The sequence below is a fragment of the Gallus gallus genome, chromosome 1, assembly GCF_016699485.2.
Source record: "Gallus gallus isolate bGalGal1 chromosome 1, bGalGal1.mat.broiler.GRCg7b, whole genome shotgun sequence".
Classification (NCBI taxonomy): domain Eukaryota; kingdom Metazoa; phylum Chordata; class Aves; order Galliformes; family Phasianidae; genus Gallus; species Gallus gallus.
The window spans coordinates 194350721-194366827 of NC_052532.1; the positions used below are offsets into that span (position 1 = coordinate 194350721).

General features: G+C 59.8%; 1 protein-coding gene across 4 annotated transcripts in view; it reads left to right on the forward strand.

The window, feature by feature from the left end:
• The window catches only part of LOC107051449 (beta-arrestin-1), a 34813-nt gene that overhangs the window by 2033 nt on the left and 16673 nt on the right, over window positions 1–16107 (forward strand). For all 4 annotated transcript variants that reach the window (XM_040659184.2, XM_040659192.2, XM_040659165.2 and 1 more), the window contains exons 2-4: window positions 14916–14946; window positions 15037–15097; window positions 16031–16075. In XM_040659184.2, the coding sequence (XP_040515118.1) occupies window positions 14916–14946; window positions 15037–15097; window positions 16031–16075 (137 nt within the window). The remainder of the gene's footprint in view (window positions 1–14915; window positions 14947–15036; window positions 15098–16030; window positions 16076–16107) is intronic.

Below are 16107 nucleotides of genomic sequence, written 5' to 3' on the forward strand. Positions count from 1 at the left end.
TCCTATGGGGGCCCCTGTACCCCTATTGAGAGTCCCCATGTCCCTATGAGGGGTTGCCATGTCCCCATTGGCATCCCTGTGTCCCCATGAGGGTCTGCCGTGTCCCCATTGGGGTCCCAGTGTTCTTATGGAGGGTCCCTGTGTCCCTATTGGGGTTCCCCATGTCCCCATTGGGGTCCCTGTGTCCATATGGGGGCCCCTATACCCCTACTGGGGGTCCCCGTGTCCCTATGGGGGGTCCCCGTGTCCCTATGGGGGGTCCCCGTGTCCCTATGGGGGTCCCTGTGTCCCTATTGGGGTTCCCTGTGTTCCTATGGGGGGTCCCCGTGTCCCTATGGGGGGTCCCCGTGTCCCTATGGGGGTCCCTGTGTTCCTATGAGGATCTGCCATGTCCCTATGGGGGGTCCCCGTGTCCCTATGGGGGGTCCCTGTGTTCCTATGGGGGCCCCTATACCCCTATTAGGAGTCCCCATGTCCCTATGAGGGGTTGCCATGTCCCCATTGGGGTCCCTGTGTCCCTATGAGGGTCCCTGTGTCCCTGCTGTGGTTCCCCATTTCCCCATTGGGGTCCCCGTGTTCCTATGGGGGCCCCTATTCCCCTATTGGGAGCTGCCGTGTCCCTGTGAGGTGTCCCCGTGTCCCTATGGGGGGGTCCCTGGGTAGCTATGGGGGGTCCGCTGTGTTCCTATGGGGGCCTCCATGTCCCTATGAGTGGTTGCCATGTCCCCATTGGCGTCCCTGTGTCCCCATGAGGGTCTGCCATGTCTCCATTGGTGTCCCTGTGTTCCTATGGGGGTCCCTGTGTTCCTATGAGGATCTGCCATGTCCCTATGGGGGGTCCCCGTGTCCCTGTGGGTGTCCCCATCTTCCTATGGGGGGTCCCTGTGTTCCTATGCAGGCCGCTGTACCCCTATTGAGAGTCCCCATGTCCCTATGAGGGGTTGCCATGTCCCCATTGGCATCCCTGTGTCCCTATGGGGGTCTGCCATGTCCCCATTGGGGTCCCTGTGTTCCTATGGAGGGTCCCTGTGTCCCCATTGGGGTTCCCCATGTCCCCATTGGGGTCCCTGTGTCCCTATGGGGGCCCCTATACCCCCATTGGGGGTCCCCATGTCCCTATGGGGATCCCTGTGTCCCTCTGAGGGGTCCCTGGGTACCTATGGGGGGTCCCCATGTCCCTCTGAGGGGTTGCCATGTCCCCATTGGCGTCCCTGTGTCCCCATGAGGGTCTGCCATGTCCCCACTGGGGTCCCTGTGTTCCTATGGGGGGTCCTTGTGTCCCTATTGTGGTTCCCCATTTCCCCATTGGGGTCCCTGTGTCCCTATTGGGGTCCCCATGTCCCTATGAGGCGTCCCTGTGTCCCTATTGGGGTTCCCCGTGTCCCTATGGGGGGGGGGTCCCTGTGTCCCCATTGGAGTCCCTATGTCCCTATGGGGGTCCCTGGGTACCTATGGGGGGTCCACTGTGTTCCTATGGGGGCCTCCATGTCCCTATGAGTGGTTGCCATGTCCCCATTGGCATCCCCGTGTCCCTGTGGGGGTCCCCGTGTCCCTGTGAGGCGTCCCTATGTCCCCATTGGGGTTCCCCATGTCCCCATTGGGGTCCCTATGTCCCTATGGGGGCCCCTATACCCCCATTGGGGGTCCCCGTGTACCTATGGGGGGGTCCCTGTGTCCCTATTGGGGGTCCCGTGTCCCTCTGAGGGGTCCCTGGGAACCTATGGGGGGTCCCCTGTGTTCCTATGGGGGCCTCCATGTCCCTATGAGGGGTTGCCATGTCCCCATTGGGGTCTCTGTGTCCCCATTGGGGTCCTCGTGTCCCTATGAGGGGTCCCCTGTGTTCCTATGTGGGCCCCTGTACCCCTATTGAGAGTCCCCATGTCCCTCTGAGTGGTTGCCATGTCCCCATTGGCGTCCCTGTGTCCCTATGGGGGTCCCTGTGTTCCTATGAGGGTCTGCCATGTCCCTGTTGGCGTCCCTGTGTCCCTATGGGGGGTCCCTGTGTCCCTACGGGGCGTCCGGGTCTTCCTATGGGGGGTCCCTGTGTTCCTATGGGGGCCCCTATACCCCTCTTAGGAGTCCCCATGTCCCTGTGAGGGGTTACCATGTCCCCATTGGCATCCCTGTGTCCCTATGAGGGTCTGCCATGTCCCCATTGGGGTCCCTGTGTCCCTATGGGGGCCCCTCTACCCCTATTGGGGGTCCCTGTGTCCCTATGGGGGTCCCTGGGTACCTATGGGGGGTCCACTGTGTTCCTGTGGGGGCCTCCATGTCCCTATGAGGGGTTGCCATGTCCCCATTGGGGTCTCTGTGTCCCCGTTGGGGTCCCCGTGTCCCTATGAGGGGTCCCCTGTGTTCCTATGTGGGCCCCTGTACCCCTATTGAGAGTCCCCATGTCCCTCTGAGTGGTTGCCATGTCCCCATTGGCGTCCCTGTGTCCCTATGAGGGTCTGCCATGTCCCTGTGAGGGGTCCCCGTGTCCCTATGGGGGGGTCCCCGTGTCCCTATGGGGGGGTCCCCGTGTCCCTATGGGGGTCCCTGTGTTCCTATGCGGGCCCCTATACCCCTATTGAGAGTCCCCACGTCCCTCTGAGGGGTTGCCATGTTCCTATGAGTCGTCCCTGTGTCCCTATGAGGGTCTGCCATGTCCCCACTGGGGTCCCTGTGTCCCTATTGGAGTCCCTGTGTCCCTATTGGGGTCCCCATGTCCCTATGAGGCGTCCCTGTGTCCCTATGAGGGTCTGCCATGTCCCCATTGGGGTCCCTGTGTTCCTATTGGGGTTCCCCATGTCGCTATGGGGGCCCCTATACCCCTATTGGGGGTCCCCATGTCCCTATGAGGGGTTGTCATGTTCCCATTGGCGTCCCCGTGTCCCTATGAGGCGTCCCTGTGTTCCTGTGGGGGGTCCCTGTGTCCCTATTGGGGTTCTCCATGTCCCCATTGGGGTCCACATGTCCCTATGGGGGGTCCCCTGTGTTCCTATGGGGGCCCCCATGTCCCTATGGGGGGTCTGACATGTCCCCATTGGGGCCCCTATACCCCTATTGGGGGACCCTGTGTCCCTTTTGGGGTCCCTGTGTTCCTATTGGGGTTTCTCATGTCCCTATAGGGCCCCTATGCCCCTATGAGGGGACCCTGTTTTCCTACTGGGGGTTGCCATGGCCCTTTTGGGGTCCTTATACCCCTGTTAGAGGTCCTTATGCCCCTATTAGGGGTCCCTGTGTCCCTGTGTGGGTTCCTGTGTCCCTATGAGGAGTTTCCATGTTCCTATTAGGGGTCCCTGTGTTCCTGTTGAGGGTTGCCATGGCCCTTTTGGGGTCAGCATGACCCTATTAGGAGTCCCCATGCCCCTATGAGGGGTTGCCATATCCCTATTGGGGTCCCTGTGTTCCTCTTGGGGGTCCTCATGTCACTGCTGGGCGTCCCTGTCTTCCTATAGGGTTCCCTGTGTTCCTTATGGGGTTCCCCATGTCCCTATAGGGCCCCTATACCCCTATGGGGGGTCCCCGTGTCCCTATGAGGGGTTGCCATGTCCCCACTGGGATCCCCGTGTCCCTATTAGGGGGCCCTGTGTCCCTATATCGGCCCTGTGCCCCTATTAGGGGTTGCCATGTTCCCACTGGGGTCCTTACGTCCCTACTGGGGGTCGCCATGTCCCTATGGGGGGTTGCCATGGCCCTTTTGTGGTCCACATGTCCCTCTTAGGGTTCCTATGCCTTTATTAGGGGTCCCCATGTTCCCATTGGGGTCCCTGTGTCCCTATTAGGGGTTGCCATGTTCCCATTGGGGTCCCTACGTCCCTACTGGGAGTTGCCATGTCCCTATAGGGGATTGCCATCGCCTTGCTGGCTGTCCCCATGTCCCTATGGGGGATTCCTGTGTTCCTGTGAGGGGTTGCCATGGCCCTTTTGGGGTCCTCATGTCCCTGATAGTGAACCCCCGTTAAGGGTCCCCACGTCCCTATGTGGGTCCCTGTTCCCCTATTAGGGGTCCCTGTGTCCCCATTGAGGTTTGCCATGTCCCCACTGGGGTCCCTGTGTCCCTTTTGGGTTTCCCTGTGTCCCTATTAGGGGTCCCCATGCCCCTATTAGGGGTCCCTATGCCCCTGTTGGGGGTCCCTGTGTTCCTATGTGGGTCCCTGTTTTCCTACTGGGGGTTGCCATGGCCCTTTTGGGGTCCTCATGTCCCTATTGGGCGTCAGTATGCTCCTATTAGGGGTCCCTGTGTCCCTGTGTGGGTCCCAATGTCCCTATTAGGGGTTGTCTTGTCCCCACTGGGGTCCCCATGTCCCTCTTGGGGTACCCCATGTCTCTCTGGGGGTCCCTATGCCCTTACTGGGGGTCCTCATGTCCCTGTGAGGGGTTGCCCTGTCCCCACTGGAATCCCTGTGTTCCTATTAGGGGTCCCTGTGTCCCTGTGGGGGTCCCCACATCCCTATGAGGGGTTGCCGTGTCCCTATGAGGGGTCCCTGTGTTCCTATTGGTCCTCATGCCCCTATTAGGGGTCCCTGTGTCCATATGAGGTCCCTGTGCCCCTGTATGGGTACCTGTGTTCTGTTAGGGTTTGCCATGTCCCCGTTGGTGTCCCTGTGTTCCTACTGGGGGTCCTCATGTCCCTTTTGGGGTCCCTGTGCCCCTACGAGGGGTTGCCGTGTCCCCACTGGGATCCCTGTGTCCCTTTTGGGGATCCTCCTGTCCCTTTTGAGGGATCCCATGTCCCTATGGGGGTTCCTATGCCCCTATTGGGGGTTTCTGTGTCCCTGTGTGGGTCCTCTTTGCCCCTGTGAGGGGTTGTCAAGGCCCTTTTGGGGTCCCCCAATTCCCTTATAAGGGGTCCTCCTGTCCCTTTTGAGGGATCCCATGTCCCTATGGGGGTTCCTATGCCCCTATTAGGGGTTTCTGTGTCCCTATGTGGGTCCCATTTGCCCCTATGAGGGGTTGTCAAGGCCCTTTTGGGGTCCCCTAATTCCCTCTAGGGGGTCCTCCTGTCCCTATGGGGGTCCTTATGCCCCTATGAAGGGTCCCTATGTCCCTGTGTGGGTCTCTCTTTTCCTATGGGGGATTGCCACGTCCCCACTGGGGTCCCTGTGTTCCTACTGGGGATCGCCACGGCCCTTTTGGAGTCCTCATGTCCCTATTAGGGGTCCCTGTGTCCCTCCTGGGGTCCGTGTGCCCCTATGAGGGGTTGCTGTGTCCCCACTGGGGTCTCTTTGTTCCTGTTTTGTTGCCACGTTCCCATTGGAGTCCCCATGTCCCTGTCGGGGTCCCTGTGCCCCTATTGTGGGTCTTTCATGTCCCTACCGGGGTCCCCCGTGTCCCTTTTGGGGGTTGCCATGGCTCTAGTGGGCGTCCCTGTGTCCCTATGGGGTCTGTATGCCCCTATTAGGGATTCTCCATGTCCCTGTGTGGATCCCTGTGTTCCTATAGGGGGTTGCCATGTTCCCATTGGAACATGGTCCCTGTGTTCCTATTTGGGGTTGCCATCTTCCCATTGGGGTCCCTATATCCCTACTGCTGGTTGCCGTGTCCCTACAGGGGTTGCCATGGCCTTAGTGGGTGTCCCTATGGCCTTACTGGGGTCCTTATGTCCCTATAGGGAGTCCCTATGCCCCTATTGGGATCTCCGTGTCCCTTTTGGGGTCCCTATATACGTACTGGGGTCTCCCATGTCCCTTTGGGGTCTCCTGTGCCCCTGTGAGGGGTTGCCATGTCCCCGCTGGGGTCCCTGTGTTCGTACTGGGAGCTGCCATAGTGCTGGTGGGCATCCCTGTGTCCCCATTGGGGTCCCCCATATCCCTTTTGGAGGTCCCCGTGTCCCTATTAGGGGTCCCCACATACCTACGGGGGGTTGCCCCGTCCCTATTGGGGTCCTCCTGCCCCCATGCCCCTATTAGGGGTCACTGCATACCTATTGGGGTCCCCATGTCCCCACTGGGATCCCTCTGTTGCTACTGGGGGTTGTCATGGCCCTGGTGGGCATCCTCGTGTCCCTATTGGGGTCTCTGTATACGTATTGGGGTCTTCCATGTCCCTTTTGGGATCTCCATTGTCCCTGCTGGGGGTCCCCGTGTTCCTATTTGGGTCCCTATGCCCCTATTAAGGATCCCTGTGTCCTTATTGGGGGTTGCCGTGGCCCTGGTCGGTATCCCCATGTCCCTATTGGGGTCCCCACGTCCCTCTTGGGATCCCTGTATACATATTGAGGTCCCCCATGTCCCTTTTGGGGGTTGCCATGGCCTTGTTCAGGTTCCCGTGTCCCCACTGGGATCCCTGTCACCCTATTAGGGGTTGCCATGACCCCATTGGGGTCCCTGTGTCCAGACTGGGGTCCCCGTGTCCCTGTTGGGGTCCCTGTGCCCCTATTGAGGGTCACCATGTCCCTATTGGGGTCTCCTATGTCCCTATTGGGGTCCCCATGTCTTTATTGGGATCTTCACGTCCCTGCTGGCAGTCCCTCATGTCCCTCTTGGGGTCTCCCATGGCCCCATTGAAGGTCCCCGTGTTCCCATTTAGGGTCCCCGTGTCCCAATTCATTGTTCCCATGGGGGTCTTTTTGTCCCTATTGGGGTCTCTCCATGTCCCTATTGGGATCCTCATGTCCCCATAGGGTTTCTGTTGGGGTTCTCATGTCCTTATTGAGCGTCCCTCATGTCCCTATGGGGTCTCCCACGTCCCTATTGGGGTCCTCACATCCCCATTGGGTCCCTATTGGAGTCTTTGTCCTAATGGAAGGTCCCCTTGTCCCTATTGGGGTCTCCTGTGTCCCAGTTGGGGTCCCCATGTCCCTACCCTGGGGCAATTAGAGTGGGCTTTGAGGGGTGGGGGCGGGATTGGGATGGGGGTGTGGTGGGGGTGGGATGGGGTTGGGGGTGGGATGCAGCGGGGTGGATTGCAATGGGGTGGGATTGCAATGGGGTGGGATACAGTGGGGTGGATTGCAATAGGGTGGGATGCAGTGGGGTGGAACGCAATGGGGTGGGATGCAGTGGGTTAGGATGCAGTGGGGTGGATTGCAATGGGATGAGACACAGTGGGGTGGGATTGCAGTGGGGTGGGATTGCAGTGGGGTGGGATTGCAGTGGGGTGGGATTGCAGTGGGGTGGGATTGCAGTGGGGTGGATTGCAGTGGGGTGGATTGCAGTGGGGTGGGATGCAGTGGAGTGGGATTGCAGTGGGGTGGATTGCAATGGGGTGGATTGCAGTGGAGTGGGATTGCAGTGGGGTGGGATGCAGTGGGGTGGATTGCAATGGGATGGGATGCAGTGGGGTGGATTGCAATGGGATCGATTGCATTGGGGTGGGGCGCAGTGGGGTGGGGCGCAGTGGGGTGGGATGCAGTGGGGTGGATTGCAGTGGGATGGATTGCAATGGGATGGGATTGCATTGGGGTGGATTGCAGTGGGATGGGATGCAGTGGGGTGGATTGCAGTGGGGTGGGATGCAGTGGGGTGGATTGAAATGGGATGGGATGCAGTGGGGTGGATTGCAGTGGGGTGGGACGCAGTGGGGTGGGATACAGTAGGTTTGATTGCAGTGGGGTGGGATGCAGTGGAGTGGATTGCAATAGGATGGGATTGCATTGGGGTGGATTGCAATGGGATGGGATGCAGTGGGGTGGATTGCAGTGGGATCAATTGCATTGGGGTGGGGCGCAGTGGGGTGGATTGCAGTGGGGTGGATTGCAATGGGGTGGGATTGCAATGGGGTGAGATGCAGTGGGGTGGGATTGCAATGGGGTGGGATTGCAATGGGGTGGGATGCAGTGGGGTGGGATGCAGCTTCTGGGTTTGGGGCAATGGGATGAGCCTCCAGCCTGCTGTGGTCTCACAAAATGCTTCATGTGGTCCCCAAAACCACGGCAGGGAGCTGGGGTACGGGGCAGGGAGCTGGGTTATGGGGCAGGGAGGTGGGGTATGGGGCAGGGAGGTGGGGTATGGGGCAGGGAGGTGGGGTATGGGGCAGGGAGCTGGGGTATGGGGCAGGGAGCTGGGGTATGGGGCAGGGAGCTGGGTTATAGGGCAGGGAGTTGGGGTATGGGGCAGGGAGTTGGGGTATGGGGCAGGGAGTTGGGGTATAGGGCAAAGGGGACAGGGAAAGGGGGGTGGGGACATGGGGACATGGGGGTGGGGACACAGGCAGGGCACAGGGGGGCAGGGGGACATGGGGTGGGGACATGAGGGGACACCATGGGGGACGTGGGGGTGGGGACAGGGATATAGGGCCACACTGGGGGCAGGGGACGTGGGGATAGGGACGTGTGGGGACACCGTGGGGGAAGGGGACATGAGGATAGTGAAGGGGACGGGGGGGTGGGGACATAGGGACACAATGGGGACAGGGGGATAGGGATATAGGGGCACAATGGGGACAGGGGCATGAGGATGGGGGCAGGGGGACGTGGGGACAGGGATGGGGGGGACACAATGGGAACATGGGGACAGGGGCATGGGGACACAATGGGGACAGTGGCATGAGGATGGGGACGGGGATGTGGGGACAGGGATGGGGGGATAGAGATATGGGGACAGAGATGGGGGATAGGGATATGGGGCTGGGGGGACGAATAGGGACAGGGGAATAGGGACATGGGGACAGGGGTGAGGGACAGGGGCATGGGGACACAATGGGGACAGGGGGATTGGGGCATGGGGACACAATGGGGACAGGGGCATGAGGATGGGGGCAGGGGGATGTGGGGACAGGGATGGGGGGATATGGGGCTGGGGGGACAGGGACAGGGGAATAGGGACAGGGGGATAGGGGTGGGGGACACAATGGGGACATGGGGACAGGGGCATGGGGACACAATGGGGACAGTGGCATGAGGATGGGGACGGGGATGTGGGGACAGGGATGGGGGGATAGGGATATGGGGACAGGGATGGGGGATAGGGATATGGGGCTGGGGGGAAAGGGACAGGGGAATAGGGACATGGGGACATGGATGGGGACATGGGGACAGGGGTGGGGGACACAATGGGGACAGGGGAATATGGGGACGGGGCCATGGGGATGGGGGACACATTGGGGATGGGGACATGGGGACACGTTGGGGGTGGGGATGTGGGGACAGGGACGTGGGGCAGAGACACGGGGACACGTTGGGGTCTGGGGGTGGGGGTGGGGAGATATGGGGACCCGGTTGGGACGTGTTGGGGACAGGAGCTGCAGAAAGCAATGGTGCTGTTTTGGGGCCGGACACTTTGCGGCCCCATAGGGGAAATGTGTGGGGCCGTGGCTGCTTCCTGCAGCCGTCAGCACCAGGAAGGGCGCGGGGGGGGGTGGGGAGGGCTCTGAGCTTCCTCTGCTCTCCCTGTGCTGGGGGGGGGAGGGGGGGTAGGAAGTGGGGTGTGGGGCAGCCCCATAGAGGACATCCCTCACTGCAGTGGGGTCAGGGCTGCGGGGAGGCCCTGCGTGCCCTGGTCATGCTCTGTGGGGTGGGGCTGCACCCATGGCGTGGGGCTGTGGGGTTCCTGCACCCATTGTATGGGGTTCTTGGGGTTTTTGCACCAATGGGGTGGGGCTGTGGGGTTCCTGCACCCATTGTATGGGGTTCTTGGGGTTCCTGCACCCATTGTATGGGGTTCTTGGAGTTCCTGCATCCATGGGGTGGGGCTGCACCCATTGTATGGGGTTCTTGGGGTTCTTGCACCCATAGCATGGGGTTTTTGGGGTTCTGCACCCATTGTATGGGGTTCTTGGGGTTCCTGCACCCATGGGGTGGGGCTGCACCCATTGTATGGGGTTCTGCCCCCATTGTATGGGGTTCTTGGGGTTTTTGCACCCATGGGGTGGGGCTGTGGGGTTCCTGCACCCATTGTATGGGGTTCTGCACCCATAGTATGGGGTTCTTGGGGTTCCTGCACCCATAGTATGGGGTTCTTGCACCCATGGGGTGGGACTGTGGGGTTCTGTGCTCATAGCATGGGGTTCTGCACCCATAGAGTGGGGTTTTTGGGGTTCTGCACCCATAGTATGGGGTTCTGTACACATGGGACGGGACTGTGGGGTTCTGCACCCATAGTATGGGGTTCTTGGGGTTCCTGCACCCATGGGGTGGGGCTGCACCCATTGTATGGGGTTCTGCCCCCGTTGTATGGGGTTCTTGGGGTTCTTGCACCCATAGCATGGGGTTTTTGGGGTTCTGCCCCCATTGTATGGGGTTCTTGGGGTTCCTGCACCCATAGTATGGGGTTCTCCCCCCATTGTATGGGGTTCTTGGGGTTTTTGCACCCATAGGGTGGGGCTGGGGGGTTCCTGCACCCAGAGCATGGGGTTTTTGGGGTTCTGCACCCGTAGTGTGGGATTCCTGCCCCCATAGAATGGGCTTCTTGGGGTTCTTGCACCCATAGGGTGGGGCTGTGGGGTACCTGCACCCGTTGTATGGGGTTCTGCCCCCATAGTATGGGGTTTTTGGGGTTCCTGCACCTATAGGGTGGGGCTGTGGGGTTCTGTGCTCGTAGCATGGGGTTCTGCACCCATAGCATGGGGTTTTTGGGGTTCTGCACCCATAGTATGGGGTTCTGTACACATAGGATGGGACTTTGGGGTTCTTGCACCCGTGGGGTGGGGCTGTGGGGTTCCTGCGCCCGTTGTATGGGGTTCTGTACCCATTGTATGGGGTTCTTGGGGTTCCTGCACCCATTATATGGGGTTCTGCACCCATTGTATGGGGTTCTTGGGGTTCTTGCACCCATAGCATAGGGTTTTTGGGATTCTGCACCCATAGTGTGGGGTTCTGTATACATAGGATGGGACTTTGGGGTTCTTGCACCCGTGGGGTGGGGCTGTGGGGTTCCTGCACCCATTGTATGGGGTTTTTGGGGTTCCTGCACCCATAGGGTGGGGTTGTGGGGTTCTGTGCTCATAGCATGGGGTTCCTGCACCCATAGCATGGGGTTCTTGGGGTTCTTGCACCCATAGTATGGGGCTGTGGGGTTCCTGCACCCAGAGCATGGGGTTTTTGGGGTTCTGCACCCGTAGTGTGGGATTCCTGCCCCCATAGAATGGGGTTCTTGGGGTTTTTTGCACCCATAGGGTGGGGCCGTGGGGTTCCTGCACCCGTTGTATGGGGTTCTGCCCCCATAGTATGGGGTTTTTGGGGTTCCTGCACCTATAGGGTGGGGCTGTGGGGTTCTGTGCTCGTAGCATGGGGTTCTGCACCCATAGCATGGGGTTTTTGGGGTTCTGCACCCATAGCATGGGGTTTTTGGGGTTCTGCACCCATAGTATGGGGTTCTGTACACATAGGATGGGACTTCGGGGTTCTTGCACCCGTGGGGTGGGGCTGTGGGGTTCCTGCACCCATTGTATGGGGTTTTTGGGGTTCCTGCACCCATAGGGTGGGGTTGTGGGGTTCTGTGCTCATAGCATGGGGTTCCTGCACCCATAGCATGGGGTTCTTGGGGTTCTTGCACCCATAGGGTGGGGCTGTGGGGTTCCTGCACCCATAGCATGGGGTTTTTGGGGTTCTGCAGCCATTGTATGGGGTTCTGCACCCATTGTATGGGGTTCTTGGGGTTCCTGCAGCCATAGCATGGGGTTTTTGGGGTTCTGCACCCATAGTGTGGGGTTCCTGCCCCCATAGCATGGGGTTGTTGGGGTTTTTGCACCCATAGGGTGGGGCTGTGGGGTTCTGCACCCCCTCCCAGCCCAGCCCCGTTCCCCGGCAGCCCCACAGCGCTCTCTTCCTGCCCGGCCCCATTGCATCACACAGCCTCGTTAGCGTGGGTTCGTTAGTGTCGGTTCGTTAGTGTCGGTTGGTAACGAGCGCCGCGTTCCCACGTTGGCGTCACCGCCACAGCGCCATCGGTCCCCGAGGAGCCCCCAAACCCCACCGCTGTGGCACAGGGACATGGGGACGTGGGGCTATGGGGACGTGGGGATATAGGGCCATGGGGATATAGGGCCATGGGGATGCTGGGGTATGGGGATATGGGGATATAGGGACACAGGGATATAGGGCCATGGGGATATAGGGGTATAGGGACATGGGGATATAGGGACATCATGGGGGTATAGGGACATGGTATAGGAACATCATGGGGCTATAGGGACACGGGGATATAGGGACATCATGGGGATATAGGGCCATGGGGATGCTGGGGTATGGGGATAGAGGGACGTGGGGATATAGGGATATAGGGACATGGGGGTATAGGGACGTCATGGGGATATAGGGCCATGGGGATGCTGGGGTATGGGGATATAGGGACGTGGGGATATAGGGACATGGGGATGCTGGGGTATGGGGATATGGGGACATGGGGACATAGGGATATAGGGACATCATGGGGATATAGGGACATAGTATAGGGACATCATGGGGATATAGGGACATGGGGGTATAGGGACGTCGTGGAGATATAGGGACATGGGGGTATAGGGACATCATGGGGATGTAGGGACATGGGGATGCTGGGGTATGGGGATATGGGTATATAGGGACAACGTGGGGATATAGGGACATGGGGCTATAGGGACATCATGGGGGTATAGGGACATCATGGGGATATAGGGCCATGGGGATGCTGGGGTATGGGGATATAGGGATATAGGGACATGGGGTATAGGGACATAGTATAGGGACATCATGGGGATATAGGGACATGGGGATGCTGGGGTATGGGGATGTGGGGATATAGGGACATCATGGGGATATAGGGCCATGGGGATATAGGGCCATGGGGATGCTGGGGTATGGGGATAGAGGGACGTGGGGATATAGGGACATGGGGTTGCTGGGGTATGGGGATATGGGGACATAGGGATATAGGGACATGGGGGTATAGGGACATCATGGGGATATAGGGCCATGGGGATATAGGGACATCATGGGGATATAGGGCCATGGGGATGCTGGGGTATGGGGACATGGGGGTATAGGGACATCATGGGGATATAGGGACATCATGGGGATATAGGGCCATGGGGATGCTGGGGTATGGGGACATGGGGATATAGGGACATCATGGGTGTATAGGGCCATGGGGATGCTGGGATATGGGGATATAGGAACATGGGGACATAGGGATATAGGGCCATGGGGATGCTGGGGTATGGGGATATAGGGACATTGGGATATAGGGCCGTAGGGATGCAGGGACACAGGGACCCCATTCCCAACGCACCCAGGGAGGTGTGGGTTCGAGCAGAACCCCATATCCCCATATCCCCATATCCCTTAGAGCAGGAGGAGGGCCTGCAGGGTGCTGAGGGTGCTGCAAGCTTTGCTCCTTGCACAGCTCCTTGCACAGCTCCTTGCACAGCTCCTTGCACAGCAGGGCCTTTGCACATCACCTTGCACAGCTCCTTGCACAGCTCCTTGCACAGCCGGGCCTTTGCACAGCTCCTTGCACAGCAGGGCCTTTGCACAGCTCCTTGCACAGCTCCTTGCACAGCTCCTTGCACAGCAGGGCCTTTGCACAGCTCCTTGCACAGCTGCATGACTTTGCACGTCGCTCAGCACTTTGCAGAGCACCTCACACATAGCAGAGCTTTTGCACGACGGCTTGCACTTTGCAACGCACCTTGCACAGCACTTAGTGCTTTGCAGAGCACCGTGCACAACTCTGACATCTCACACAATCTCTCGTGCAGCAGAGCCCTTGCACAAGAGCTTGCACCTTGCACGGCAGCTTGCACAGCACCTTGCACAGCTGCAAGCCTTTGCACGGCTCTGGCACTTTGCAGAACACCTTGCACGCCCCTGACACCTCGCCCAGCATCTTGCACAGCAGGGCTTTTGCATGCAAGCTTGCACTTTGCACAGCACTTTGCACAGCCAGGCCTTTGCATTGCATCTTGCACGTTGCACGGGACCTCGCGTCGCCCCAGCTCCGTGCACAGCACCCAGTGCTTTGCAGAGCCCCTTGCACAACCCTGGCACCTTGCACAACGTCTTGCATAGCGGGGCTTTTGCACAATGCCAGCTCCTTGCACAGCCAGGGCTTTGCATGGCACCTAGCGCTTTGCACAGCACCTTGCACAGCCACACCTTTGCATGGCACCTTGCACAGCACCAGCACTTTGCACAGCAGGGCCTTTGCATGGTGCCTAACACTTGCACAGCTCTTTGCACAGCAGGGCCTTGCACAGCCCCATGCACAGCCAGCCCCTTGCACAGCCCCTTGCACAGTTCCTTGCACAGCAGGGCCTTTGCACAGCTCCTTGCACAGCAGCGCCTTTGCACAGCCCCTTGCACAGCTCTTTGCACAGCCCCTTGCACAGCTCCTTGCACAGCAGCGCCTTTGCACAGCCCCTTGCACAACCCCTTGCACAGCTCTTTGCACAGCTCCTTGCACAGCAGGGCCTTTTCACAGCCCCTTGCACAGCCCCTTGCACAGCCCCTTGCACAGCTCCTTGCACAGCAGGGCCTTTGCACAGCCCCTTGCACAGCTCCTTGCACAGCAGGGCCTTTGAACAGCACCTTGCACAGCTCCTTGCACAGCAGGGCCTTTGCACAGCCCTTTGCACAGCTCCTTGCACAGCAGCCCCTTTCACAGCCCCTTGCACAGCTCCTTGCACAGCAGGGCCTTTGCACAGCCCCTTGCACAGCTCCTTGCACAGCAGGGCCTTTGCACAGCTCCTTGCACAGCAGGGCCTTTTCACAGCCCCTTGCACAGCACCTTGCACAGCTCCTTGCACAGCCAGCCCCTTGCACAGCCCCTTGCACAGCCCCTTGCACAGCTCCTTGCACAGCCAGCCCCTTGCACAGCCCCTTGCACAGCTCCTTGCACAGCCCCTTGCACAGCCCCTTGCACAGCTCCTTGCACAGCTCCTTGCACAGCCCCTTGCACAGCCCCTTGCACAGCAGGGCCTTTGCATGGCAGCACTCAGCCCTATAGGGAAGCTGAGGCCCGGGGCTGCCCCCTCCCACCCCATAACCCGTTGTCCCCTTTTGCTTTTCATTGCAGAGTGTTCAAGAAAGCGAGTCCCAACGGGAAGGTGAGCAGAGGGGAGGGGCGGGGGGGGGTCTACTGGGTGTGGGGTGGGGGGAAACGTGGGTGTCCCACTGACCCCGTGCTGTGCCCGTAGCTCACGGTGTACCTGGGCAAGAGGGACTTCGTGGACCACATCGACGTGGTGGACCCCGTGGGTGAGTGGGGCGGAGGGGACGTGAAAGGGGGCGAGCATCGATTTGGGGGGCTGCGCCCTTTGCAAGGGGGGGGAAAGGTGTTCAGGGTGTGCCGTGTCCCCAACCCTATGCCATGTCCCCAGCCATGTGCCGTGTCCCCAACCCTATGCCATGTCCCCAGCCATGTGCCGTGTCCCCAACCATGTGCCGTGTCCCCAACCCTATGCCATGTCCCCAGCCCTATGCCGTGTCCCCATCCATGTGCCATGTCCCCAACCCTATGCCGTGTCCCCAACCCTCGTATCCTGTCCCCATCCTCAGTGCCGTGTCCCCAATCCTTGTGCTCTGTCCCCAACCCTATGTCATGTCCCCAATCCCTGTGCCGTGTCCCCAATCCCTGTGCCGTGTCCCCAACCCCAGTGCCATGTTCCCAATCCCTGTGCTATGTCCCCAACCCTATGCCGTGTCCCCAACCCTATGCCGTGTCCCCAGCCCTATGCTATATCCCCAACCCTATGCTATGTCCCCAACCCTCATGTCCTGTCCCCAATCCTTGTGCGCTGTCCCCAACCCTATGCCATGTCCCCAACCCTCGTGTCCTGTCCCCATTCCAACCCTATGCCATGTTCCCAAATCCTCATGTCCTGTCCCCAGCCCCAGTGCCATGTCCCCAATCCCTGTGCTATGTCCCCAACCCCAGTGCCGTGTCCCCAACCCTATGCCGTGTCCCCAACCCTATGCCGTGTCCCCAACCCTATGCCATGTCCCCATCCCTATGCTGTGTCCCCAACCCCAGTGCCGTGTCCCCAACCCCATGCCATGTCCCCAGCCCCAGTACCATGTCCCCAATCCCAATGCCATGTCCCCAATCCCAATGCCATGTCCCCAGCCCCATGCCATGTCCCCACCCCCATGCCATGTCCCCAACCTGCTGGCTCTGCTCTCCCCTTACAGACGGAGTCGTGCTGGTGGATCCTGAGTACCTGAAGGAGAGGAAAGGTAAGGGCCCCATCACGATGTCCCCAAGCTTG